Here is a 26,285-nt window from a genome sequence, read left to right as displayed (position 1 = left end):
CCACTGGACTTGCCTGTTCTATTTTCCTTTTTATGAGTCAGTCTCCCCGTCTGCTGCTATTATCATTCTGAATCCCTCCCGCATACCACTAGCAAACCTCCCTGCAAGGATATTGGCTCCCCTCCAGTAAAGGTGCAACCCATACTTCTTGTCCAGGTCACCCCTGCCCTGGAAGAGATATCAATGATTCAAAAACCTTAATCCCTCCCTCCTGCACCAGTTCTTTAGCCATGCATTCATCTGTCCTATCTTCCTGTTTCTATACTCACTGGCACGTGGCACGGGGTGTAATCCTGAGATTACAATCCTCAAAGTCCTGCTTTTAACTTTCTACTTAACTCCCTAAATTCCCTTTGCAGGACTCCATATCTCTTCTTGTCTATGTTGTTAGTACCAGTATGGACCATGACTGCTGGCTGCTCACCCTCCCCTTTCAGAATATTCTGCACCTGCTCAGACTTCCTTACCCCTGGCACCAGAGAGGCAACACACCATCCTGGCATCTCACTCACAGCCACAGAAATGCCTGTGTGTCCCTCTGACTATCATAGAACCATAGAACACTACAGCACAGAAAACAGGCCATTCGGCCTTTCTAGTCTGTGCCGAAATTTTATTCCGCTAGTTCCATTGACCTGCACCCAGTCCATAACCCTCCAGACCTCTCCCGTCCATGTATCTATCCAATTTATTCTTAAAACTGAAGAGTGAGCCCGCATTTACCATGTCAGATGGCAGCCCGTTCCACACTCCCACCACTCTGAGTGAAGAAGTTCCCCCTATTGATCGAGTCACTTATCACTACTGCTTCCTTAGACCAAAGTATCATAGAGCTGGTTGTGGTACCATCAATTTGGCTATTACTGTTTTCCTCTGAGGGGCCACTGCCCACAACAGGATTTAAAGTGGTTACCTATTAGAGAGGGGAATAGCCACAGGGGATTCCTGTACTATTTGCCTGTCCTTCCCAGTGGTCACTCATCTGCTATGTGGCTGAACCTATGGGGTGACCACCTCACCGAAGCTCCGATCTATGACACTTTCTATCTCCTGTGTGCTCCTCAGTGAGTCCAGCTGCTGCTCCAGCCAATCCATGCTGCCTGAAAGGAGCTGCAGCTGGACTTGCTTCCTGTGGACATAATGGTCAGGGACACTTGACTTCTCCCTGATCTCCCACATTTCACAGGAGGAACATACCACTCTGCTGACTGCCGTTACTGCCCTTCTAGTAACAAGGTAAAAGGAAAAACATTACCCTGTCTTACAGTCTTTGCTACTCAGCCTTCTCACCAAAGTCTCCTTCGTTAAAACTTCTGCAGTTTGACCTCAAACACTGCACTCAGCCTTAGAAACAGGCACTCTTAAAATGCTCGCTCCAATATGGCCATTCCTGCTGTACCTACCTTCTCTTTTTGTAGCTCTTGTGGGCCTACTTGCTCCCTCTCGCTTTCTCTCACAATCTCTCAGGTAACTGCTGCTGTTGCTAACTTTTGTAGGCCTTCCTTCAATCCCACTTGCTTTCTCTTGCAATTATAGAATCATGCAATCATAGAATCTTCCTCTCATTCTTCTAAACAAATGTAATCAGTCCTCATCAACCCAATTTCATCGCGTACAACAGTCCCATCATCCCAGCAATCCATCTGGTGAACCTTTGATGCACTCCTCTGGAGCAAGTATATCCTTTCATAGGTATGGAGACCAAAGCCACACAGTACTTCACAAGGCTCCAGGTATGGTCTCACCAAGTCTCTATTTATGTAGCATTGTCATGAGATATTTTTGCTCCTATACTTAAAAGAGCTTGCAACAAAGGCCGTAAACGATTAGCTAAGAATTCTGTTGTATTTTAACTGATCTATTAGTTAAGTGGTCAAAGAATCTATCACATCTAATGGTTTCTGTGCATAATTTCAAAAAATATGAATAACAACATTTCTGAGTCTTCCACTGAGATCTGCAGTGCATTTGCAGGCAGATGTTCCCTTGACTGGGCAGTCATTAAGAGAATCTGCATTAGTTTATTATTGTCACATGTACTGAGGTACAGTGAAAAACATATCTTCACAAGCCATCCATACAGATCATTTCAAAACATAAGTACAAAAGCAATAACCGAATGCAGAATATAGTGTTACAGAGGAAGTGCAGTGCAGGCAGTCAATATGGTGCAAGGGCCATGGTGAGTTAGATTGTGAGGTCAAGAGTTCATCTTTAATGTACAAGAGGTCTGTTCAAAGGTCTTATAACAGCTGAATAGAAACTGTCCTTGAGCCTACTGGTGAGTGTTTTCAAGCTTTTGTATCTTCTTCCCGATGGAGGGGGACAGAATAGAAAATGTCTGGGGTGGTAGGGGCCTTTATGTTGGGTGCTTTTTCAAGGCAATGTGAAGTGTAGACAGAGTCCATGGAGGGGAGGCTGGTTTTCATGATGACTGAGCTGTGTCCACAACTCTCTGCAATTTCTTACAATCTTGGACAGAGCAGTTGCCATACCAAGCAGTGACACACCAAGATAGGATGCTTCGTATGGTGCAGCTATAAAAATAGGTAAGGGTCAATAGGAACATGTCGAATTTTCTTAACCTTGTGAGGAAGTAGAGTTGCTGGTGTTCTTTCTAGGCTATAGTGTCTATGTGGTTGTACCAGGACAAACTACTGGTGAAGTTTACACCTAGGATCTTGAAACTCTCAACCATCTCCACCTCAGCACCATTGATATATATAGGGCATGTGTTCTGCCCTGCTTCCTGCAGTCAATGACCAGTTCTTTTGTTTTGCTGGCATTGAGTGCAAAATTGTTGCTATGACACTATGCCTCCAGACTCCCTATCTCTTTCCTATACTCTGTCTCGTCATTATTTGAGATCTGGCCCACTACAGTGGTATCATCTGTGAACTTGTAGATGGAGTTAGAGCAGAATCTGACCACACAGTCATGAGTGTATAGGAAGTAAAGTATTGCAACCTTCTGCTCAGCAGTGGAACTTCTGAGCTACCTGGCTGGCCTCCTCGTGGAACATCCACAGATAGTTCAGCTCTCAGACTTGGAAATCTGCTGGTTAAACCCACACAGGGTTAACCTGGAGTTATTACACCAGGCTAATTCAAAAGAATGGCAGAAATTGACTAGTGGGAGAAAGGTTAGTAAAGGTTATTTAATTTAAAAAATTTTAATTGTATGTATGAGTATGTTTTTAGTCCTTCAACATTTTAAAACAATCAATATTTTTAATTTTTGACACATCCTGGGTGATTTGTGAATGTTTGAATGTCAAAGACTATTATGAGCTTTCAGTTTCAGCAGCAGGTTTGACAGCTAGCTACTGGGGGATAGATGGCTTACCATGGTCAGGCATTAAGCTAGCCACTCACACGCTTCTACACTTCACTAATGTGCAGGGATCCAGGCTTCCTGTGGAAGACTGTCCTGGACCCTCTCCAAGATGCAGAAGATTGGTAAACTTGAGGTAGCAGATGATATGTCTTAATGTGTTACCATTCATGTCATTAATTAGCCTTTCTTGTTAAGATGAAGATTGAAAGTTTACGGGACAATTTACATGGAATTGCTAAGGAAAACCTCACAGCGATGCTTGAACTAATCTTGGAACATACAGAGGACTTCACAGATTCTGCGTATACAAGCCATGAACATCGAGAACATATATTGGAACTATCCAGGCAGGCTCGAGTGGAGTTGGAGCAGCTGGTTGCTGTGTGGAAACAAGCAGTAAGTTTATGTATAAAGCTTGAATACTGTTGACTATTTAATTTAGTTTTAAATTTTCTTTGTCCTTTGGTAAGCTTACAATTGATCGATAATATATTGGTTCTTGCATAATTGGACCAACTGTGCAGTTTTAGGCCCCCAACATAGAAATGACCACAAAAGTTTTTAAAAAATTAGTGTAGATTCACCAAGATGAAATTGAAAGGGAAATGTGGTTATGAGCTGGAACTTTGGACTCTGAGACTACTTCACTGTTTAATAGAGATGTTAAAATTGATTCAGTAAGAAACTCTTTGGTTGAGAAGTTTGCAATTATGAGTTATCAATTTGAAATTATCACAGAATGATTTAGAAAAGTCTATTTTATGTTTGATTTGATCTTGCAATGCTTTGAAGCCTGAAGACTAGCGGAAGGTCCGTGATGAGCCCAACTGAGAAGCTCAGAAGTCCCACAGCTAGTATGCTAGTTTCCTAGTAAATTTATATGAATGTTTCTGTGCAGGAAAGGATGCCTGAAGATGGAGAATAGAATGTTGCAGTGAAAATATTTGGATTGATCTAATCAATAATTGGTACAAGATTATTTATCTCATTCAGGTCGTTCAGGAGAAATAATTGCAAAACAATGAAATGATTCTCGAGACTGAGAGCAAAACTTTCTTCAGTGAACATTTCTACTTCATACCTTTGTTGTCTGTGGTGGAGAATGATGTATAAAAATACTGTACATTTAAAAATGTTCTTGCATCAAGCTATGTGGGCTGAAGAGTCCCTGCTGCACTGGCTGTTAATATCAGATACTGAAGTCATGGGCTAATTTTTAAGCAAGAACATTAATTGATTACTGCAATATACAGATCGGTAAATGCAATAAATAGCATCCTTCTAACAAATGCTTACATAGGTGAAAAGGACCACTGACCTTGTCTTTCCTATAAATGTTTGGATGCGTTTTATTATTTTTGGTATTGGAAGTTACCACCATGGAATGGAACACTTTTCCTGCACGCATCTAGTCAGAACATGAATCATTTCTGCTCAAATTGGCTAAATGCTGTTCCATTGGTGTGTGTTGGTTTCGGCAGACACCAGCTCCATCAGAATGGCATTCCCACTTTCCTCAGACTTTTTTACTTGTACATTTTCTAATGTCAAACTTTCCTTTCATTGCTCCTAGTAGGAATTTTTGGAAACCATTTGCCATGTTTATATATGAGAGATCCATGTTAACATAAGGTGTTGGGGTAACCCAGTTTGTTTGGTCACAGTTAGTCACTTTATTATCCTACTTTATATAGTCAAGGTGCAGCTTAACAATCATCTACTGAAAATTGGCTTGGTAAATGATTTATATAACAAAATATAAACTCTTCAATTTAGCATAATTAAGTTTGGGATTACAGCATCATAGCCTCAGCTGTGTTCAATTTAATGTGCCTTATCGACAGAGTTCAGCTTTGAAGATTATAGTACCATGTTTGGCAAAGCAGGCCTTTTTCTGTTGGTGAACTGAATTAATGGATAACAGTCTTGATTTGCCTGTATATGTATTTAATTTGAATACTGTTAACAAGAATTTAGTTTTTTTTTATTTTGATAGCAGTTCAGCTGCCAAAGAAAAACAGTTCCATCTGCTGTTATCTCTAATGATGTTTGAGTTATAAACTGCAGAAAATTAAAACCCAGAATCTAGGAAAAAGTTCCTCTTTTAACTTATTGTTATTGGAACATTATGTCAGATAATCTGCATCACTAAACCTTAAACAAGATTAGATTATCAGACTTCCAGTATCTGTGAAAAGGATTTATAGTTGTTAACTTTCAGTTCCAAAATACTACTGTTTAAAAGCCAGATTTTTGTTTTAGTCACTTATGGAATATGGACATTACTGGCAAGGCCAACATTTATAGGCCAAGTGAAGATGGTGGTGAGGTACCATTGCAACCTCTTGCAGCACAGTAGGGCACAGGTAGGACACAGCAGCCTTTGGTCCTGATGCAGGGTTTCAACCCGAAACTTCATTTCCTATCCTTCACTAGATGCTGCTTGACCAGTCGAGTTCCTTCAGCAGATTGTTTGTTACCCATATAAGGTAGTCCCGTTTGGCCCATATCTCTCTTAAACTTTTCTTATCCAAGTATCTGTCCAAGTATCTTTTAAATGTCGAGAAACAAAGGACTGCAGATGCTGGAATCTAGATGAAAAACACTATGATGCTGGAGGAACTCAGCAGGCCAGGCAGCATCCCAGAGGTGACTGTCCTTGATGTCAAGGCAACATTTGCCTGAGTGTGGCATCAAAGGAATAACATTTTCAATGGAAGGATAGGAATAGCAGAGGAGCGATCCTGTTAGTTAACAATGGTCTCAGTCAATAGTCAACCTAAATTCAGGAAATCGAGATATAGAAGTGGTTTGGGCAGGATGAAAAATAATAAAGACAAGAACTCATGTGGGAATGTTGTCCATTCCACATAACAGTAGTTACGTGGTAGCACCTAGTATAAAGAAAGAGATAACAGTATGGCCATAAACATGAGGGATCTAGATCTACAAATGAGCAAATAACCAGATGAGCAAAGCAACCTAAATGAGGAGCTTGTGAAATGTTTTAGGGAGAGTTTCTTAGAACAACACATTCTGGAGCCAACGGGAGAGCAGACTTGGTATGAAAGGTATGGAAAACTAATGACTTCATCATGAAAACATCCCCAGGCAGCAGCAATCATAATATGATGGAATTTAACATTCAGTCAGAGGGAGAAAAGAATGGGTCCAAGACTGGTATTTCAAACTTAAATAAAAGTAATAATGAGGGCATGAAATCAGAGCAAGACAAAGTGACCCAACAAGTTAGGTTAAGGGATCAGTCAATCAAGAGAGAGTGACAGGTATTTAAGTGGATCTTTCAGAATGCGTGGAACATATGCCTGCTAATGAAAGAATTCAAAGGGGAGGATCCACCATCTGTGGTTAACTAAGCAGGTTAAAGATTTTATCATGCCAAAAGAAAAAAAACATTTAATTGTGCAAAGACAGGTGGTTAATAAAGTGAGCATTTGTCCAATAAAAATTGAGTCTGAGGAATTAATGGAAACTAAGAAGATGGCAGATGAATTAAACAGGTATTTAGCATTAGCGTCACTATTAGAGGATATAAGTAACGTCCCAGAAATAGCTGCAAATCGGGAGCTAGAAGGAGGGAGAAACTTAGGAAAGCTACTGTCACTGGGGAAATGATGCTAAGCAAATTGCTGGAGCTGCTAGCTGATAAATATTATGGACTTCATCTTGGGAAGAAATGGGTAGTGAGATAGCTGATGTGTAGATTTTCTATTTTCCAAAGGCCCCTAGATTCAGGGGAGATTTCTTTGATTGGAAAATAGTGAATGTAACTCCTTTAAGCAAACAGGGAGGGACGCAGCAAGCAGAAACTGCAGGGCAGTTAGCTTAACATGGGGAAAATGTTAGAAGCTATCAATGTTGATATTGCCCTGCTATTATCAGGCAGAGTCAATATGGTTTTGTGAAAGGGAAATCACATTGGACCAACATATCAGAGTTCCTTGTAGATGTTGGTTGCTAAATTTGCTGATGATACAAAGGTAAGTTGGAAAGAGGATATGAGGAGGCCATTAGCGATACAGATAGGTTAAGTAAATGGGCAAAAATCTGACAAATAGCATAAAATGTGGAGAAATATGAAATTGTCCATCTTGGCAGGAAAAATAAAGAAGAAATGCATTATTTAAATAGTGAGAAATTGCAGAGCTTTGAGGTGCAAAGGGATCAAAATGTCCTAGTGCATGAATTTGCAAAAGGCATGTTTGCAGGTGCAGCAAGTCATTAGGGAAGCTTTTATTGTGAAACGAGTTGAATAAATAAAGTAGGGAAGTTGTGCTTCATTTATATTGGGCAATGAGAACATATTTGGAGTACTGTGTACTGTATTAGCCTCCTTATTTGAAAGAATGATGTAAATTTTGGAAGTAGTTCAGAGAAGGTTTGCTAGATTGATATCTGGTATGGCTGGGTTGTCTTATGAGGAAAGGTTGGACAAACTAGGCTTATGTGGGATTTGAGTTGATTGAAACATCTAGAGGGGTTTTCATAGGGTGGACGTGGCGGAAGATCTGTGTGCAATTCCCACTAGGTCTCTACATAACTAAGAAATTTAAGGATTCTTGAATGTATGCACAAAAAATGGAAGTTACTTCAGATGCAAGACTCCTCATGGAATCCTGTGGTGGAGCACTGGACAGTTTCTCAGCAGTAAATGCAGGAGGTTTGCCTACTGAATCTGTGCCAGACTTAGCAACCATTCATTTCAAAGGAGAGAATGACTATGAGTAAAGAGGAGAGGTTTCAGGTAATCTACATTTTTGGTTTGAGTTAAATTAAATTTATTTAATCGATTTTGCATTTTCTAGTGATTTTAAGTGTTTCAATTATTAATTTTTAAATAATTTTAAAACATCTAAGTAGTATGTTTAATTTTTAATAGTTTTTGAAAGTTCATGACTGTCACAATCTTTCCATTTCTTTGAGAGCTGGATCAGCCTGTGGCATGACTTTAATGGCTGTCAAAGCATTTCTGTGAGATTTACAATCAGAAGACCCTGTTCTGTGCAAGGCCTCCCCACACAAATTAATGTTGGCTTCTCACTGGGCTAATCAGCTGAAAGTAAGGAGTTGCTTTCGTGGATAGGTGAACGGTGTGCAAAGATGGTTCACCGCTCCCAGGAAATTCTGGCCCATTTGCTTTGGTCTTCTAATATTTTGACCAGTTAAGCCTTAAAAGCAGATTATCAATTTGTGAAGAAATTAACTATGGAATATGATTGTGAGTAGTAGTTGCTTGCCTCCAAAGATGGAAGCTCATTTGTTCTGGCCTTCTTGTTCTGATTTGAGGACTTACTCAAGCAGATATAGCTAGAAGACATAATGAAAAGGTAACATCATTTACTGCATTCAAAGTCCCAGTAGATAAAAGTCTGTTGCCACATTCCGGCCATTGCCTTCATGAATTTTCAGTATCTTTCTATAGTCAATATAAGAACTCTCAGGGAACCTCCTAGAGCAATTCCCATTTTATTCAGGTACAAGCTTTGGATGCTGGCTGTGAGACATGTTTCTGAAAGTACAACTTAGCAAGGCTTCCCTTATCATGTCTTTAAGGTTGATACAAAAATGTTAGTGGTCATTGGCTTAATAGGAAGGATTCTTGTAAGTCTGGCATTCTTGGAAAGAACCTAGAGAATCAATTAACTTCTGTTGTTTTTCCTTCGGAAGATTTACAGCAGTTCTTTAACTCTTCTACTTGATGTGATGTATTCTAATAAGTGCAAGGGTCAATGGGCTTAAATACCTTGCTCACTTGCCACTCATATTAGAATGCTATCCAAGCCTCATTGTAAATCTCTAGTAAAATTTGTTTCTTAATATATTTTGATCCCATCAGAGGAGACATGGAGGGGGTTGCAACTTGATAATGTGAAGAACTAAATTCCAGTATATTTTTGTGTTCTATGAAATCAAAACATTGGATAAATATGGGGACAAAACAGAAATATGTAGCGGTTGCTACCGCGGAATAAAACAAGACTCTACTTGGAGGATTGCCAAACAGAACTGGTTTATTTTCCCGCCTTGTGCGGGCCCTTTAAGGGAGAAAAACTCCCGCCCAAAAAAACCGGCAATGACGTAAGTCCTACGTCATCAGGACTTTCCCGCGCGCGGGTTCTCCCCGTCGCTCGGAAAGACGAGGCCCGCCGCCATCTTGGGCCTCGTCGCTCCGACGCCGCGCGACCCGACTGCCGAGCCGGTTCGCCCGACTAGACGGTGAGTCGCCACACAACCCCCCCCAGAACCGGCGAGACAGTCCCCAAGGTCCGTGGGCTGTGCCAGCTGCCGCTTTGGGGGGCGGCCTCTGCGTCGTGGCGTGGCAACCTCGACAGGCTGTTGCAGATCTAAATGGGCCGGTTTGAGGCGGTCCGCCATGAAAACCTGTTCCCTGCCTCCAATGTCCAAAATAAAAGTGGATCCGTTATTCCGTATGACTCGGAACAGTCCCTCATATGGTCGTTGCAATGGCGCCCGAGGTGTGCCCCTGCGAACGAAAACAAACTTACAGTCCCGTAGTTCCTTGGGCTGGCAGGATGGGGCTTGACCGTGCCATGAGGTGGGAATCGGGGCCAAGGCGCCGAGCCTCTCGCGCAGTCTTTGTAGAACTGCTGGGGGTTGTTCCCCTTGGTCCTGAAGGGCAGGTATGAAATCCCCGGGGACAACTAGTGGCGCCCCGTATACAAGCTCAGCTGACGAAGTGCGGAGGTCTTCTTTGGGGGCAGTGCGTATGCCGAGCAGGACCCAAGGCAGCTCGTCAACCCAGTTAGGACCCTTCAGGCGGGCCATCAAGGCCGATTTTAGATGGCGGTGAAAACGTTCCACCAACCCGTTTGATTGAGGATGGTAGGCCGTGGTGGTGTGCAGCTGCGTCCCCAGCAGGTTCGCTAATGCAGCCCAGAGACTAGAAGTGAATTGGGTGCCTCTGTCTGAAGTGATGTGGGCCGGAACGCCAAAACGTGAGACCCAAGTTGTGAGCAGCGCTCGGGCGCAGGAATCAGTTGAGATGTCAGTCAGGGGGGTTGCCTCAGGCCACCTCGTGAACCGGTCCACGATGGTAAGGAGGTACCGGGCTCCTCTTGAAACCGGCAGAGGGCCCACGAGGTCGACGTGTATGTGGTCGAACCTCCTACGGGTAGGCTCGAACTGCTGTGGTGGGACCTTGGTGTGTCGCTGGATTTTTGACGTCTGGCAGTGCAGACAAGTCCTGGCCCACTCACTGACCTGTTTGCGCAGGCCATGCCAGACAAACTTGCTGGCGACCAGTCGGACAGTAGATCTGATGGATGGGTGCGCCAACCCATGTACCGAGTCAAAAACGCGTCTCCGCCAGGCTGCAGGGACAATAGGGCGGGGCTGACCAGTCGCAACGTCGCAAAGTAGGGTCCGCTGACCTGGACCAACCAAGAAATCTCGGAGCTGCAGACCCGAGACTGCGGTTCTGTAGCTGGGCAGTTCGTCGTCGGCTTGCTGTGCGTCAGCCAGGGCCGTGTAGTCGACACCCAAGGATAGGTTGTGGATGGTTGGTCTGGAAAGTGCATCAGCAACGACATTATCCTTTCCGGAGACATGTTGGATGTCAGTTGTGAACTCGGAAATGTAGGATAAATGTCTCTGCTGACGAGCTGACCAGGGATCGGAGACTTTGGAGAAGGCAAAGGACAGAGGCTTATGATCGGTGAAAGCGGTGAAAGGCCTGCCTTCTAGAAAGTATCGGAAATGCCGGACCGCCAGATACAGCGCTAGAAGTTCCCGATCAAAAGCGCTGTACTTCAGTTCGGGCGGTCTAAGGTGTTTGCTGAAAAATGCCAAGGGTTGCCAGCGGCCTTCGAGCAGCTGTTCCAGTACCCCACCCACCGCGGTGTTGGACGCGTCTACCGTGAGGGCAGTCGGGTCGTCAGTCCTAGGGTGTACCAGCATCGTGGCGTCTGCCAGGGCGTCTTTGGCCTTAATGAAAGCAGCCGCAGCCTCGTCAGTCCAGGTGATGTCCTTGCCCTTACCAGCCAGCAGCGAGAACAGAGGGCGCATGATACGGGCTGCTGCAGGGATGAAACGATGGTAAAAGTTGACCATCCCAAGGAATTCCTGTAGGCCTTTGACTGTGTCGGGGCGGGCAAAACGGCGGATAGCATCCACCTTGGCGGGTAGGGGTGTTGCCCCGTCGCTGGTGATTTTGTGGCCGAGGAAATCGATAGAGTCAAGTCCGAATTGGCACTTGGACGGGTTAATCGTGAGGCCGAAATCGCGGAGGCGGGAATACAGCTGGCGGAGGTGGGAAAGGTGTTCCTGGCAGTTACGGCTGGCGATCAGTATGTCGTCCAAGTAAATGAACACGAAGTCCAGGTCTCGGCCTACCGCGTCCATCAGCCGCTGGAAGGTCTGCGCGGCGTTCTTAAGGCCGAACGGCATCCGAAGGAATTCGAACAGGCCGAATGGGGTGATAATCGCAGTTTTGGGGACGTCATCCGGATGGACCGGGATTTGGTGGTATCCCCTAACGAGGTCCACTTTGGAAAAGATGCGGGCCCCGTGTAAGTTCGCTGCGAAGTCCTGGATGTGAGGGATGGGATAGCGGTCCGGGGTGGTGGCGTCATTCAGCCTGCGGTAGTCGCCGCAGGGCCTCCACCCTCCGGTGGCTTTGGGGACCATGTGCAGGGGGGAGGCCCAGGGGCTGTCGGACCTGCGAACAATCCCCAGCTCCTCCATGTGATGGAACTCTTCCTTTGCCAGGCGGAGCTTGTCTGGAGGTAATCGTCGTGCTCGGGCATGAAGGGGTGGCCCTGTGGTAATGATGTGGTGTCGTACCCCATGTGTGGGCCGAGAATTTGTAAACGAAGGTGCCAAAATCGATGGGAATTCGGCTAGGAGCTTGGCGAAATCGTCGCCAGAAAGGGTAATGGAGTCCAGGCGCGGGGCTGGTGGGCTGATTTCTCCCAGGGGATAGGTCCGGAGAGTGCTAGAGTGGACTAACCGCTTCCTTCGCAGGTCGACTAACAGGTTGTGGGCCCGAAGGAAATCGGCGCCTAGGAGTGGTCGGGCGACGGTGGCAAGGGTAAAGGTCCAGGTAAAACGGCTGCCGCCAAAGTGTAATTGAAGCGTACGGGTGCCGAAAGACCGTATCGTTGTACCGTTGGCGGCATTGAGTAGAGGACCTGGTGGCCTGTCACGAGTGTCGCAGCCTGTCGGGGGCAAAATACTGACCTCCGCTCCAGTATCAACGAGGAAACGCCGTCCAGATTTCTTGTCCTGAACGAAGAGGAGGCTCTGTCGGCGGCCAGCCGCCGTAGCCATCAGCGGCGGCTGGCCCTGGCGTTTCCCTGAAACTTGCAGGGTGGGCGGCATCGACGGGCCTCCGCACCCCACCTCTGATGGTAGAAGCACAGCTGGTCACCCGTGTCGTCGTCTGCGTTCCTGGGGCGTGGCTGCTCGGTTGCTGGGGCCGGGCGAGGCAGGCGTTGGGCTCGCGGCCTGGTGATTTGACTGACGGATGAACTGCTCTCGCGCTTGGCCCTCCACAGGACATCTGCCCGGGCGGCCACCTCACGGGGGTTGCTGAAGTCGGCGTCAGCTAACAACAAGTGGATGTCATCGGGGAGCTGTTCGAGGAAGGCCTGTTCGAACATCAGGCATGGCTTGTGTCCCTCAGCCAATGCCAGCATCTCATTCATTAGGGCGGATGGGGATCTGTCCCCCAGGCCGTCCAGATGAAGCAGGCGGGCGGCGCGCTCACGATGGGAGAGGCCGAAGGTCCGGATCAAAAGGTCTTTGAAAGCCGGGTACTTATCTTCCTCCGGAGGCGACTGGATGAAGTCTCCAACCTGGGCGGCTGTCTCCTGGTCCAGAGAGCTAACCACATGGTAGTACTTCATGGAGTCGGAGGTGATCTGCCGAAGCTGGAATTGCGCTTCAGCCTGGTCAAACCAGACGCTGGGCCGAAGTGTCCAAAAGGTGGGCAGCTTGAGGGCCACTGCGTTGGCTGCTGCGCTGTCGTCCATTTCGCGGGTCCAAAAGCCGTTTGGACCGTCGGGGTCACCAATGTAGCGGTTGCTACCGCGGAATAAAACAAGACTCTACTCGGAGGATTGCCAAACAGAACTGGTTTATTTTCCCGCCTTGTGCGGGCCCTTTAAGGGAGAAAAACTCCCGCCCAAAAAAACCGGCAATGACGTAAGTCCTACGTCATCAGGACTTTCCCGCGCGCGGGTTCTCCCCATCGCTCGGAAAGACGAGGCCCGCCGCCATCTTGGGCCTCGTCGCTCCGACGCCGCGCGACCCGACTGCCGAGCCGGTTCGCCCGACTAGACGGTGAGTCGCCACAAATAGTTTATAATTCTAACTCTAGCTTGAATGGTCAGGAATGTCTTCCCCCTGGAAAATTAGAAGGTCAGTCACAAAGATCTATGATCATAACATATTCTAATCTGTTGCAGTTGGGAACAGACAGTTTGGCAGAGTTGTTATAAAGTATAATTTAAGTCCTAAATTCTCCCTCTTTACTCCACATTGTAAACTGTGGAGAATAAACAACATCATAAGATTATTTTCAAAATTGATGGGTGCTTCCTATACTGTTTGACTGTAGTACTTTTCCTGAGCCTCGGTCCTTCATAGGGAAGTAAATGCCAGGTTTGTTCACATGCCACTGATATAAGTGGTACACTTTGGCTGACCTTTTGAAGGCTGTGGGTCTTCAAAAACTTAAGAAATAAAGTCTTTAATTTCCAGAGTCACCCAGTTTAATATGTAAATATCCCAGGTTTCTTAATATTGCATTATTATTGAAAGTATTCTGAGTCTATGTATAAATGGAAGATTTGTCAGGACTACTGTAATTTGAGGATTTATGTTTGATGAGTAAATGTATTAAATACCTCATGAGTCAGGTAAGTAAGAATGATGCAAGATGATGTTGCTCGGATGTAAGAAAAGGAATGCCAAACGATGAATCCTGTTTTATAGGCTGAGGCTTTGTGAAAGCTTTTCCAGTGGATTGGAACAGTCTTTATTTTGTAACTGGTTAGGGAAGAAACTCAGTGTGAAGAATGAAAACTATACGAAATACTTGTGGATTGAATGTGCTGAAGAATAGAAGTTATTAGTAAAGCAATGAGTCTGTAAAGTACACACTTAGAAAAATCGCAATGGAAATTTAGAGCCCTTATGATAGCTTTATTTCCATGTAGTTAAACATTGGATGCTTAATAAAATATTGGTTGTTTTCAGCTCACTTTTATGTTACTCCTTAAGCTATGTACAGAAGAGTGATTTAGTTTTGACTGTCCTTCATCATGCCCTACTCTCTATTGTATCAAACAGCAATGTCTGAAAGCCAAAGAAGCCACAGAAGATATGGAGCTGGCCATTATTAAGACAAGACAGTGTATGAGTGAACTGAGGAGAGAGGTAAGTGATGAATAGTCCTGAAGTAAGCTAAAACCAACAGGAACTGTAATCAGCTCTGCTCCTAAACCCAAGATGTAAGATGTAATCTCAGATAATTTACGATAATGGTTCAAAATATCAGCAGCAATGTTTGTTCATGTTGCTGAAGCTGATCAGAGGTCAAGCTGATAACCAGAGTAAAAGGATGCTAAACTGTTGGGAGTTCTTTAATTTAAAACTTAAAATTGTGCTTTTAACCATATGGATTTCAGTAAAGAAAATTGCATTCATTTCTGATTATCTGAACTTTATGTATAGTTCATTTTCTTAAATGAGCTGTATGCAGGAATTGTTTGTAGAATTATCACCACAGATCTTGCTTAAATGATGGAAAGTCTAATTGTGTGTGAATGTATCGTCAAACATGGAAATCCCAGGTTTGGAGCATCATCTTGATAAGACCATCCAGTATTTGCATTGTTTATGTTTGGAAAGGATCAATTTGAAGCCTAATATCAGCTGTAAAGATTGTTGCTCAACTTGTGCAATATGTTTTTTTAATTGCATGTAGATTAATTTTTCATGCTTTGTTCCTCAGCTTCAAAATACTGCTGTGGAGTCAGCAGGGGAGCTTCTAAAATGTTACACGGAGCATGTTGTCCTCAAAGAACTGAAGGCATCTGGGGTTGAAGGAAATTTGGAGGCGCTAGCTGAAAGTACCAGCAAACTGTCTGAGCAAAAGGAACAGCTCTCTGAGGTGGGGGTTGAAGCATATTTGTTTTCTGAAAGTATTGTATGTGCACATGGAATAAATCTGTGGAATGTGTTGTAGATCTTAGCCTCTAAACTGGTATTCCTGGCTCCTAGAAATCCCACATTTTCTCCAAAGTCATCAGATTTTTTTGGATTATGTAGTAATACCATTTATTTCCTATGAGAAGCTGATGCTGCTTTTTAAAATCAGGGCTAGATCTCTGGAAGTTTGCTAATATTAACATTTGGTCTTCAGGAGTGAGTGAACAAACACAGGACATTGTGAATTGGTATTTTCAGGTGTTACCCAGAAGTGTGTAAGAATGTCAGAGAATCTTGTGAGTATATCAATACCAGAATGGTTTCTAGGGATGGGTAAATAATTGCTAATGAATAATCTCAGGAGTATTATTTGTAAAATGATATAAAGAGATTAAGGCAACCTGTAAAATAGCCCTGACAGTACATGACTGTTTTGTGGCAAGTCCTCAAATGTATGCAAGCATTGTAGAAGTCACTTGCGGCACTAAATTGCACAGAATTTAAACCCCTCTGGCCCAGCTGGTTTATGGTGGCACTTGTGTTACCATTCAAATCACCTCTCAACTTTATCTAACATTTAAAATGTTCAGATCTTCCTCAAAGTAGAATGTATGTCTCTGCAAATGGTATGGTGAGTGTGTGCATGTGTGTGAGTAAAGGTGTGAGATGGACAGAGATGAGGAATTCCACTCCAATCTTCAGAAATCCCCAACTCAAGTTCCAACAGGAAACAAGCCGATTCTCCTTGAAAATTTTAATGCCATGTTTCAGGTTAGTAACTATTCATCTGAGTCAAAGGCGGTATTGCCAGAACTGAAAAGCTTTAGCCAATAGGAAAGATTTGATAGGCTGTTTTCTTTGATACAGAAGAGGCGGAGTGGAGCACAGATGTTTCCAAGATAGGAAAAGTGTAAGTATGAGAAAGGAAGGGGTAGGTTGGGCTAGTTTGCTTTGGAACAGAGATCTGGGGCAAACTGAAGTGAGGAGTATACGGTTTTGGGGCCTAGATGGTCAAACTAGGGAGGACCTATTTCTCTTAGCAAAGGGGTCAAAAACTGAAATCCTTTTTTGAAGAAACTGCTTGAATGTGTACTTGAAGAGCTGTGACCTGCAGGGCTGCGGACCAAGGGCTGGAAGGTGGATTAGGCCAAGTAAGTCTCTTTTAGCTAGCATGGACTCACTGGGCTGAATGGCCTCTTCCTGAGTCATAACTGTTTTATGAGCCCTGGCAAGATTCTGGTCAACTTGGATCATCTCTTGCATCAGAAGCCTCCTTTCAGCAGGGGCAGATATTGACAGTAAAATCCACCACTGCCTTCAATGTACCAGCAGCCTTTGGCTGTCCACAGGAAAATATCTTCAAAGACCAAGTCCCGCTGAGGAACACCCATCTACCTTGGGAGGGCCATGTTGTCTGGACACAGACTCTGGAAGCAGTCAAGCTTGGTCATGGCAAGTGATTTCCAGAAGGAAGCTCTTCAAAGAGGAACATTCTCATTGACTCATAAGAATTGCTGACTCAAGGCTACTCTAATTGGCACATCCAGGAAGGTCCTGAACACTTTGATTCTCTCTGGGAGCACATACAGCCCAAGCACAAATAGCAGAAGTATTATGCAATACTCCCCTGTGCCTTCAATCTCCACTTGCCCAGCTTTGGCAAAGTCTGTGAATTATATGTGGTATTCAACAGCTACTTCACAGTCTATAGAACTGGAGGGGAAGCAAGTCATTCTCGACCCTGAGAGATTGCCTAAAGTGTGTGTATATGTTTTTAACATCCACAAAGCATCTATTGAATTTTTTTTTACTGAATGCAGTTAATCCTTTCAAAATGTCAAGCTTTCCTCTTCAGTGTCTGAAATCTTATTTAAGATTTTCAGACTGTCAGTTACTATTAAGATGGAATAAAATTGCTTTTTGAATGTCTTGAAGTAAGTTGTGTTTAATTTGTATAAATCAGCTTAGAAATATTGTTTAATTCATCATTGTATCATAAAATCTATCGAAAATCTTTTTCAAATTAATATATTTAAGCAAGTTTGCTTCTCTGTGAATGGATGGGAGCATGGTGTACATTGAGTTGAAGGTGGCACAGCAGGAAATAGTAGCAATACATCCAAACCCTTTGGCAGCTATGAAGGAGTGTAAAAAACCATTTGAGTTGGGTAGATTGTGAAATCTGATTGTCCTAGTGCTGTCATCTTCTGTGCTGGCACATCATTAAGGGCATTGAGTGTGCAATGCACACTGTGGGATGGATTACATTGTTGTCAAAAAATCGTCAGCCTTACCCTAGCATTCTTCCATGATAGAATTTTTTTTTTACATCTGCACCCTTAATTATGGATGTGGAAGGCTGTATTCACTTTGTCATCTTCTCTCAACTGTGCTTCGTTTTTAGTCCCAGGTGGTCTCTTCCTTCATTCTTCCCCCTTCTACCAATGTTGATGCATTAAAAACAGAGTTCTGGAATTCACCCCTTCAGAGGAGCCTCAAAATCCAAATGCTTTAATAATTGCTGATGCCTGTGTTTCCAACCACCAGCAATAAAAGTACTCCCTGCTGTTGTGCAGTTTACTTCTTGAGTGCATATAAATTACTGTAGCTGGATCATGTCATTTCATCTGTTATTCTATAATCCATGTCTCCAGTGTACACTGAGTAGACTAAGAGGGCGTTTGCACTGGGCACAAAAAGGAGCCAGTCTTTGATCAAGAGACAGAAAGAGAAGTCTTAAGCACTACAGGAGGGGAAGTATTAGAAGATTAGGTGTAGCTAGGCAACATTACAAGTCTTGAGCATCAAATATGTTTTTGACATAATTCTCCAAATTCAAAACAGCAGGGTCCCAAGAGCAGAAGTGTTGCTGTTGAACATGTACCTTTTAAAATTAAAATGTTTTCAGGATGTGGACCTCACTCAGGGATGCACATAATGCCAAAAGCAATTAGGTCCAGAACTTAGCTGCTAGCTAGCTAAATTTAGAGAGCTTAAAGAATGTAGTATCTGGTCCTGGCTATTGTGTAGGTTAGTCAGGAGAAGGGAGGTGGTTTACTTTTATGGATGATAGTGAATCTATTGGGTTTTTAATCACCTGGCAGTTTTCGGTGTTTCTGGTGCCAGCCAATAAATACAACAATTATTAGATGCATTTAAACAACATGCCATTATTCGATTTGAAATTATAAGTTGTAACATTCCATTTCAGTGATGTAATGCTCTTATGCATTAAATTTGAAATATTTATATTGTGTGGAAAGAGTCCAAGTGTTAATGATGTTTAACTGTTGTTTTTAATGAATGGAACCTAGCAGAACATGCAGTTTATTTCAGTTATGGCTAGCTGGAATCTGAACTACATTTTGTGATACTTGTGGAGATTCAGACATGAATTCCTATGATGTTGTACTTTCTTCCACCACCCTGCCTTCAACCTCTCCCTTCCCGAAACCATGCAGACTTCTCGATTACTGCGACACATTTCAGGAACTGAGCCCTTGGAAATTACTTGTTTACATGCAGAAGAAACATTTCAGGTCATTGGTCCACAGGTATGGAGTTATTTACCGTTAATCATTTTCCAATGATTGTTTATAGTAAGTTTGGGTGATGTGCATGATATTTGATTTGAGAACACGATTTACACCTGTTCTGAATAGTCAAAGAATTTCTTTTAGTTTATAATTTTGAACCACTATTTTTTAAAAATGTACATTTTAGACTAGCCCCCCCCCCAACTTTTTTTTCCAGACATCACATTCCATGCATTAGACAGATGGGGCAGGTGAGCAGGCAGTCAATTCCCAACTTTTATTCACGTTGGTTCTCAGTGAATGGTTAGAAGATGTACACAAAAGGACTAACGAGACCAAGCATTTCATTGAATGGGGAAGTGGCTAAATTTTGCCTAATAGCTCCTCACAGGATGAGACTGGAGTCATTAAGTCAGTGGAGGGATGGACTGCTGTGGTGAAGCAGGATAGCACTGCTTCATGACTCTAGATTATGACATATTATCTGTGTTGGTGATTGCTTTAATTTTACACCTGTTAATAATTCAAATCCCTTATGACGCCACGCTAAGGTGTCCTCTGAATTCAGTCCACAGCTAAAATCCAGATCTAAACATTTTTTACTTACTATCTGAATGCAGGAAATATTAACATGCACAGTTCCAAGGCTTACTACCTTTACATTTTTAATAATACATGGTCAATAATAGATTTGCTTTGTACTGTCAAGTGAATTATTTTGCTTTGTTCTCAGATCATTTCAGCTGCACAGACCTTGGCTCTTCACCCTTCTAGTAAGATTGCCAAAGAGAATCTAGAAGTCTTTTGTGAGGCCTGGGAGTCACAACTGAATGATATGTCCATGCTGCTGAAAGAAATTAATGATGTGTTTGAAGGCCGAAGAGGTGAATAGTCTAAGGTTTAAGTGTTCTTTCTATTAAAACTAGATTCTCATTTAGCTTTTGTGCAATGTGGATTCTGAGGAAAAATATTGTAGGGCTAAAAATGCTAAAGAATTACAATATTTCAAGTAATAAATAGTGTATACTGACTATTACAAATATTGACTGTAAAGTTCTGGAACCTTTTAATCTATGAATGTGGCATTGGTTATATATTTGCAAGGCATAAGAATAGGCTAAGCTTGTTACCCTCATTTGATGCTGAGGTAGTCTGGTTATTGTGTTAAAAGATAGTGTCAATGAAATGAGCGTGGCAGGCTTGGATTCTGAGTCTGAGAAAGGCTGCACATTTTATATCAATTGTTTTGTATTGTTCAAAGCACAAATTTTTATATCATACTGCATTGATTAATTATAATTCTGAAAAAAGGTGTATGTTGCTATCAATATTAAATAATGAACATAACATCTGGCTTAACTTTTTGCATTGATGCTTGTAGGAACAGTGTACAAAAACACTAGAGAGTAGGAGGAGGGGTAGACCACCCAGCCGCTCAAGCCCACCCTGCCACTCAATGAGATCATGGCTGATCTACCCCAGCCTCCATTCCCAGATCCCCATAGTCCTCAATCCCCCAATCATTCTAAAATGTATCTGCCTCCACCTTAAATGCTTCTAATGATTTAGCCTCTGCATATCTAGGGTAGACAATTCCAGACGTTCATTCCCCTCTGCATTTTAAATGACCAGTCCCTTACCTTGAGACTCCTGTCCTCTTGTTTGAAACTCTCCCACTGGTGAAAACATCTCAACATCTACCCTGTGAGACCCACTTAGGATATTGTATGTTTCAGTTGATCTTGTGTCACATGGTATACATGTTATGTTTTCTTCCTGCAAATTTTGATTTGGCACCACCAGTTTCTTACAGGGGAGCCAAAGGTGTCTAGAACCATCAACAACCAGCCACTCCACCCCACCAACATGATATTTATATTTTAAAAAGCTGTTCCTACAACAGTAATTGAGAAAATTAGCATCTTTCCTGAAACTTAAAATGATAGAGTGTTAGGCTTCCAGGTTTTTATTTGTGATCTGTCATGCCCAATCTGGACCGCAAGTGCACAGAACATTATATTGGCTTGAGTGACTTAAGTTTTCTCCAAGTCAACAGCCTGAAACCCGCTTCATTCCATTTCATGGAAATTGACTACATTCTTGTCCTGCATATCTGAAGCCCAGTACTAAATTTAGATCACCTTGTAGTTGGCGCAGACCAAGTTGAGTTTCATTCACCAACCCCAACTCTCTTCTTGATTCTTATGGCTTTGCATACAATGATTGATTTGTTCTGTGCAATAGTAATGGGATACTGCTTGTCATCTCTGTTTACCTCTGACAAGTGTTCTACCCATCAAGGGCAGTCTCAAAATCCTCTGAAATTTATGTACCTATTTAATTGAAGTCTGCTATTTTCTTGAGCATATTGGAATTTTAATAATACAATGCAGTTGTGGCATGGCTTCCACAGAATATCTTTTAGAATGCAGCTTTAATAGTTGTAAGACCACAAGAAAACTGCAGATTAAATGACTTTTCTGCCCCATCCTGGCAAAATAATTTTCTCTCCTTAGTAGTGTGCTTATTCTACTTAAAGAAATATTATATTATGCATTTTCATGTAAACATGATATGAAGTAAGATCCTTGTATCTGTGCAATTAGTCTGAATGTTGCAATTCATTTCTGTGGGTGTACATATTTTAAAGATGTAAAAAGCTAACTATAATAAGAGCAGAGTTTGAGACTAGTGAATATTCACACTGAAGTACATCATTTCATTGGTAATGCTGAACCTGGGTGTTGTGAGTCAGAATTGTAGCACCAATTAGTGTTTAAGATAGTTACTTAGTAAAAAAAATATTGTGTATTATTAGAGGCTAACAAGAGAGGTTTTATCTGCTAAGAAGTAATTATCAATCTGAGTTTACCATTTGGTAATTAATTAATTCAAAGGTAAATCCAAAATCTGTGCTCATTATTTTAGGGAACCCTGGAACCATATGTTATCTTGAAAATTTCAGAATCCATGGCAAATTTTGCTGTGGTATTTTCATGTGATTTGTTACGAACAAAGTAGGGGTAAGATTTAGATTCAAGAATGGAGCCACTGCAAATGGTTGTCGCTGTGTAAATTCTTCATAGTGCAACATCCCCATCTACTGGTACCATAACACCACTTAATTAGGAATCCTGCTAAAAAATGTTGAGGGACGAAAGATATTCCATTTAGTGCAAAAGGCCTCTTCCTTTTTGATCCATCACCAGTCATAGATCTATGTCTGATGTACCCCGATTTTTTTACCACTGGAACTCATCTGTACCCTATTTGTATCTTGATCACTGAGATCTCTGGAATCCATCTGTACCACAATCACCACGACCTCTGAAACCCATTTATAACCCAATCACTGCTGTCTCTAGAACCAATTTGTATCTTGATCTCTGCTATCTCTAAAATCCATCTGTACCCCAATCACTACTATCTCTGAAACCCACTTATAGCCCAATCGCTGCTACCCATTTCAATGACCTGTTCACCAAGGAAAACATTGAAGCTGATCCTTCTCAGCCTGGTGTCCTACTACTGCATTCAGGTGCATTTTTTATTTCTCTACCATAATATACTGTATGTTACATTATTTTACAGATTAATTCTAATACTCATCACTAAATGAAGAATTTATTACTAATAGCTAATTACTTATTTGTATCCTTCCATCTTATTTTGCTGACTTAATGAGAAACATTAATTTATATATTAACTATTTTATACATATATGCCTTAATTATACCTATTCTTCCTGGTGTGCTGGCCATAATTTATCCAGTGTCACGTACCAGCAACAAAAGAAACACACCGAGTCATGTATAAGTGTTAAAAACTATTTTATTAATAACTACTTATGATAATAAGAAAAATAAAAGTTAGAATGTTAGAAGTAAAAATGTTAGATCTTAAACATTAACCCCAAAAACTAAACTCAAAGTCTGTGTGTATGGCAAATTCCCAAACTCCAAGTCCAGGAATAGTTCTCAAAGTTCAGTTCAGCAAGCTGTAAGGTGAAACATGAGCAAAGCCTTCTGCAAAACCACCGTTGACTGAAGAGAATATGTAGAGAGAAATTACGAAATCTAAATGTTCCACGATGGAACCCATATGACACCTCAATCACTGATGATCTCCATTCCTTTGTTCCAAAGTATCTGCCACCCCGAAGGGCATTCGAGACAGGGCCATCCACACAAATACCTGTTTCCTTCTACAGGTTAGCGACAAAGTGGACTCCACTGGATTATTCCAAAAATCCATATGTGGATTGTAGTGACAGACACAGTCATTGTTTTTATCCATCGATACAGAGACCAGCAGGCAGGTGTGTCTCCCCCTCTCTCTCCTTCTTCGGACTCTGACTGGTCCAAAAATGTCATCACGTCCTTATCTCCTGTTGTAATCATGCCACACTCACACACGCACACACTCACACACACACAACTGTGCTGTGTCTTAAAGGGACATTCACCAATAGTAACCTAGTCTGTAACACCAGTTACTGCATGTGGGATGTAATTGTGCACAATTTGGCTGTCATCTTGCCTACATTACAACAGTGAACTAGTCTTCAGAAAAGTTTCATGCCATACAATTGCTTTGGGAGCGCCTGAGATGATAAAGCTGGTTCATTTTTTTTCCTCCGAACTCATTCCCATATAATTTGAATTAATCTTGCTATTGTTCCCTGTATCACTTTCCATTTTTTATATAAATTCATTTCATGTTACAGAGCTATTTTTGGTTAAACAAAGCAAAATTCAAATAACACTGTTCCCCTGTGCAATAAACGTAATATGTGGTTTGCAGCTTATCCAGAAGAGGAGCTGAAAGATAAAGGTCTAAAAATTCTGCAGCTGCCAAAAAAAGCTGATTGAAGTTAGGATTTGTGAGGTCTTCCAGCAACAAATTTCTTTCATGCTCAAGGTCCAAGTCATCATGCACAATGGGACAACTCTTGCAAACTTTGCACAGACATTCCTTGTTAGATCTGGCATTTTGGTGGAGAGTAAGGAATGGATGGAATACAGAGTGATCATCAGATGGCCTGGGTAGGATCAGGCTTGAAGTTTGACTGGGGATTCTGCAGCTTCACCAGTTTGTGGGTCAATAGCATAGGAATGAGTGGCTTTGTGCATTGAAGGAGGAGCTGCATGTGAGATGAGGTGCAGTGGATTGGGCGATTGGGAGCTGTCGAGCATACAGTCGGTGGCCCTAGAGACATCAGCAGGGTTGGATGTTGGAGGGATGGGGATAAAAGCATTGTATTATTAAGGAAACTATGAGACTCCTACTTTGAGACTACCTGAAAAGCTGTTGACATGACATTTATGGATGCCTATCAACACCCAGGCCCCTACCCCCCCCCCCCCCCCCCCCCCCACCTATTCCTGTCATGGAACTGTGCTAACTGATTGGAATTGACATAAGTTTCACTTGAGCGGCTAGTAGAAGTGTTGTGAATACAGCATAATTTCCAGCCCAGGTTCTTGTGAATCCCTGCACTGTAGGTAATGTGTGTAAAAAAAAAAGCTTTAACTGCCCATTTCACACCCTGAAATTGTTTTTGTTTTAACATTTTTCATGATAATAAAGAATTCATTCCTCATTGGCTCTTTGAGATTAAAATTGAATCAAGATTTTGATGCCAGTAAGTGTGCACATGTATGAGCACAATGATAACTCTACCACCTTTAACGTAGAAATTGCTAAGATGCAACTATTTACTCAAGGTTGTCAACTGCACATTATTTTAAGAAAATATTGGCTTCTAACAGATATTGTAGAATAATGGGTTTGCTTGAAATTGTGCTGACAACTCAAAACACTATTCATCATAATCTACCAAGCTATGGGCCATGTGGCCTGTCATTTATAATTTACCTAAAATACTGTTTCAGCAAATATACTAGTACTGAATTACAAAACAAAGTAGCTAAATGTTTTATAAAAATTATTACCCTGGAGTTTACATTTGCTTCTGGAGTCATGTTTGCATCACACTTAACTCTCATAATACTGCAGATGCCCTCAAAGTTTACATAATCTTTAGATTAATTTTCTTTATTTGGTCAAGTTTCTATTTGTTCTTAAACTCTTTTAAGAACCACTTTTTCCAGAGTGTTAACTTCAGTTGTTTCCTTTAAAAGACACATTTACCAAAGGTCAATAGGTTGATGCAAGGTGTGGTCTGTATTATAAATATCTTAAATTTTATATATTTTTGTTAATGAATTGTATGAAATTATAGAGGAATCCAATTTAATAGGCAGATTGTCTGAATTCTGATAATAAATAATAATGGTTTATTATAAATAATTACGGATGTTATAAAATCTGGTATTTTTCTGTGTGTCAGCAAAATGTTTTCTTTCCAAGAAGTGGACCCACTGCTTTCTGTGCAAACTAGGAATTGTAATGCAGCTGCACTGGAGGCATAATGCAATGGGCAAGCAAAATGTTTTGAAATTACTTTGTGACATCATTCTGGCTGGCTTAACAAGTGGCATTTCAAGTATACAGTGGCAGCACTGTATCAAAAGAAAATAATATGAATGAAGGAACAGTATTTACTTCTGATGTATTTCAATTCTGATTGAGGTAATCATGCTGTTGTATTGTTAGCATACTAATTGACATTTACGAGTCCAGTTAGGGCAGATGCAGATTTACTCACATGCTTCCAACCTTGGGTATGCCCAATGCAGTGAATGGTGTTACTTTTGATGCTCTGTGAGACTTGAAAGTGTGCCCTGGGATGCTACCCTTGAATTGTCTACTACAGTTATAAAAAGTCTTCCCTGTCCAATTGTAACACTGCTAATCCATCTAAAACTATGCGTGAATGTTAGAGTAGAGGAAGGAATTACAGGTGTGATGAAAATTTATATGGTGTCATTGAAACATAATTTCAAGAAGGTTTGAGTTTGGCTTAGAGAGAAGGAACCAACAGCAGCAGAAGAAAAATCATGCTATGGCAATGTGAAGTCAGGACAGTTTTGAGAAGATGGGTGATATTTGACAATACATTAATAAAAATGCAATTTATTTTTATGATTATGAACCAAAGCCACATGAGAGTTTAAAGAAATATATCCTGGTTATGATGATACAACATTTTTGAGAGTATCTTTAGCAAAAATTGCCTCATTTATTTAAACCTCTTCAGACCAAATATAATTAATAGGCGACACTGCTTTCGTTGCAATAGAAAGTTATATAATT

General features: G+C 42.0%; 1 protein-coding gene across 2 annotated transcripts in view; it reads left to right on the top strand.

Moving 5' to 3' along the window:
- ctnnal1 (catenin (cadherin-associated protein), alpha-like 1) overlaps positions 1-26,285 on the top strand; it is a 297,913-nt gene that overhangs the window by 257,222 nt on the left and 14,406 nt on the right. For both annotated transcript variants that reach the window (XM_052016792.1, XM_052016794.1), the window contains exons 7-11: positions 3,532-3,732; positions 14,671-14,757; positions 15,335-15,493; positions 18,993-19,085; positions 19,801-19,951. In XM_052016792.1, the coding sequence (XP_051872752.1) occupies positions 3,532-3,732; positions 14,671-14,757; positions 15,335-15,493; positions 18,993-19,085; positions 19,801-19,951 (691 nt within the window). The remainder of the gene's footprint in view (positions 1-3,531; positions 3,733-14,670; positions 14,758-15,334; positions 15,494-18,992; positions 19,086-19,800; positions 19,952-26,285) is intronic.

Source organism: Pristis pectinata, chromosome 5 (genome assembly GCF_009764475.1).
Source record: "Pristis pectinata isolate sPriPec2 chromosome 5, sPriPec2.1.pri, whole genome shotgun sequence".
NCBI classification, from domain to species: domain Eukaryota; kingdom Metazoa; phylum Chordata; class Chondrichthyes; order Rhinopristiformes; family Pristidae; genus Pristis; species Pristis pectinata.
Note: the sequence above shows the minus strand (reverse complement) of the source record. Positions and strands in the feature narration are given on the sequence as shown.